Raw genomic sequence first — 2,558 nt, forward strand, 5'->3', positions numbered from 1 at the left:
CAGAAGAAAACACACACGGATACACAACAAATCAGCAGCAATACAGCTTCCTTAAAGGTATGTTAGAAAAAACTGAGTCAGATTTAAAGCAGCAGAGGTTACGTTTTAGTCCCTAATAAATGCTGGAACCTACATTTCCCAAAATGCAACCAGTAAATGTCCAGGTCTTTCAAATTCCAAATAATATAACAAAAGGATAGAATCTCTTGATAAATTTATGGATTATGATCATTTACATGGGCAATTTTGATGTTGACTGAGCAGTTTTTTAATGCTAATTTCACAGTAATAAGAGATGTACAGTTTCCTGTTCCCATTGTAAAAAAAAAAAAGACAACAAAAATAAAACTTTTTCCATTACTAAATTGGAGAAATGGATCTGTTGGCACAACAATTTTACTGTGGATCTTGTATCCTCAATGGTTTTCTCTTCAAAGAACCATGTAAACACTAAACTTAGATTAAATTACAACAAGTGTACCTGTTATATTATCAGTGCAGCAGCAGCAACATATGGATCTTGTTCTAGAAAGCTGAATTTAAAAAGCCAATTAAGCGGTAGCAATGCATTACAAAAGCCTAGGTCTAGAACAAAGTAAAAGCTAGAAAGGTCATAGTGTTCTACTTTTTAAAAAAGGAGATTCTCCCTATTCATGTACACATTTTTAAAATTGCTCTGGTTAGTCATGTTGGATTGTCTTTGGCTTTCTGTGCCGAGTGCTGCTTTTACGTGACCTGAAAACACTCGTGCATTTGTGGTGTATTTATAGCTTTTGACTTATTCACAGAAGTGACAGTGCTGCTTCCTTCCCATCATATAAAACATCCACCTGAGACATTTGAACAACCATCATGGCAAATGAAATATGGTGGCAAATTTGTCTCTACTGCTGATCTACACTCGGTCCAGACAGTTAACATGGACATATGTGCTCACATTATGCACAGAAGGGACTCAGATCGTTTCCTGAAATTCTTTAGTAAAAAATGCTATAGAAAAATATCTTTTGAGTATTGATGTACATCAGTGGCTGCTATGCTGTCTCTCCTGCTGTCTTAGCAACTGAATGGAAGGACACGTGTTTTCTGTTTTATAGGCTTCATACAGTTCCAAAGCAAATTCAAAACAGCTGATATTGAACTCTTTTTAGATAAATAGCCTAAAATCTTTCCTGACTGCAATTGAAGCTACAAAGATTTTTGAGAACAAGCACTGATTTATTCATGCTTCTAGGAATAATAATGGTTAATGTCCTTTTGGACAGTCTACTGTACAGTACAAAACTACTTTGGCTTCATGGCTGCATTTTTAGGCATCAATAGAAAACAGAGATTTCCTTGAGGACACACAATCAGTAGTCAAATTCCAAGCAGAAGGCTTCAGCGACACTGTGAAATGAGTCAAACTCTGACCTGCGGCTCTGCTAAAATACATCCGTACTGTAAGAGTGACTCATTTCCGAGGAATAAGCTGAAAGTGCTGAGATGATCGAAACAGCGCACCCCGGGTTAGCCTCTGCTGCTTTGATTGCAAAACCTGAGCTTAGTCACAAAACAGTTCAGAGAGCAAGAGAAAAAAAAACATCCACATGCTGCAAACTAGACAATGAAAGCTGCTTGTGTCCTGACAAATTTACAATGAACAGTTTGTTGAAGTGAATTTTACCTGTGCGAATATCATGGCCGATGCCCTCCACAGAGATGATGGCATTAGCTATTCCATGACCTTCCAGGTCCCTCACTACACCTTTGATCCCACGATGCACCTGCATAAGAAAAGCATGATCCATGCAACCATCAAGTTACCTCATCAACCTCTACTGTATAGTATAATACAATGTGAAAAACCATGATGTGATGATAATGTATGTTCTTCTGTTTAACAGAACTGTTAAACATGGTGTCATTTCCTCTTCTTTCAGCATCAGTATATAAATAAAAGCCATGCTGGGGCATGGGATCTGATCCTGTGAAGTCCACATTATTAGACAGAATACAACACAACAGGTCGACAAGCATGTTGCATTCCAAAATCTTCTCAAAGTGCAGCTGAGAATTTAGCCTCGTTTTGTTGGAGTTTGGAGGACGGAGGTCGATGATCGACTTTGTGGTTGTTTCATCTGACCTCCGGCCATATGTCTTGGACACTCGGGTGAGGGGCGGAGCTGTCAGTCGAGTTGACCATATTCTCCACCTCCATTGTCGATGCGGCCGTTCAGAGCTGTGGCCGTAAGGTCTCCGGTGCCTGTCGTGGTGGCAATCCCCGAACCCGGTGGTGGACACCGGAAGTAAGGGATGCCGTCAAGCTGAAGAAGGAGTCCTTGCGAGCATGGTTGTCTCGTGGGACTCCTGAGACAGCTGACGGGTACCTGCAGGCCAAGCGGACTGCAGCCTGGGCGGTTGCGGAAGCAAAAACTCGGGTCTGGGAAGAGTTTGGTGAGGCCTTGGAGAAGGACTATCGGTCGGCCTAGAAGAGATTCTGGCAAACTGTCCGGCGCCTCAGGAAAGGGAAGCAGTGCCCTGCCAAAACTGTTTACAGTGGAGGTGGGCAGCTGTTG

The 2,558-nt window shown here is 41.5% G+C and overlaps 1 protein-coding gene across 2 annotated transcripts in view; it reads right to left on the reverse strand.

Moving 5' to 3' along the window:
* cpxm2 (carboxypeptidase X (M14 family), member 2) overlaps positions 1–2,558 on the reverse strand; it is a 27,012-nt gene that overhangs the window by 876 nt on the left and 23,578 nt on the right. The window contains exons 13-15 of one of the 2 annotated variants that reach the window (XM_020605133.1): positions 1,667–1,766; positions 1,414–1,419; positions 130–166 (exon numbers count right to left, since the gene is read on the reverse strand). In XM_020605133.1, coding sequence (XP_020460789.1) covers positions 130–166; positions 1,414–1,419; positions 1,667–1,766 — 143 coding nt within the window. Of the gene's footprint in view, positions 1–129; positions 167–481; positions 534–1,413; positions 1,420–1,666; positions 1,767–2,558 lie in introns of those variants that run through there. The other variant, XM_020605132.1, reaches the window with a different exon arrangement.

Source organism: Monopterus albus, unplaced genomic scaffold, assembly GCF_001952655.1.
Source record: "Monopterus albus unplaced genomic scaffold, M_albus_1.0 scaffold69.1, whole genome shotgun sequence".
NCBI classification, from domain to species: domain Eukaryota; kingdom Metazoa; phylum Chordata; class Actinopteri; order Synbranchiformes; family Synbranchidae; genus Monopterus; species Monopterus albus.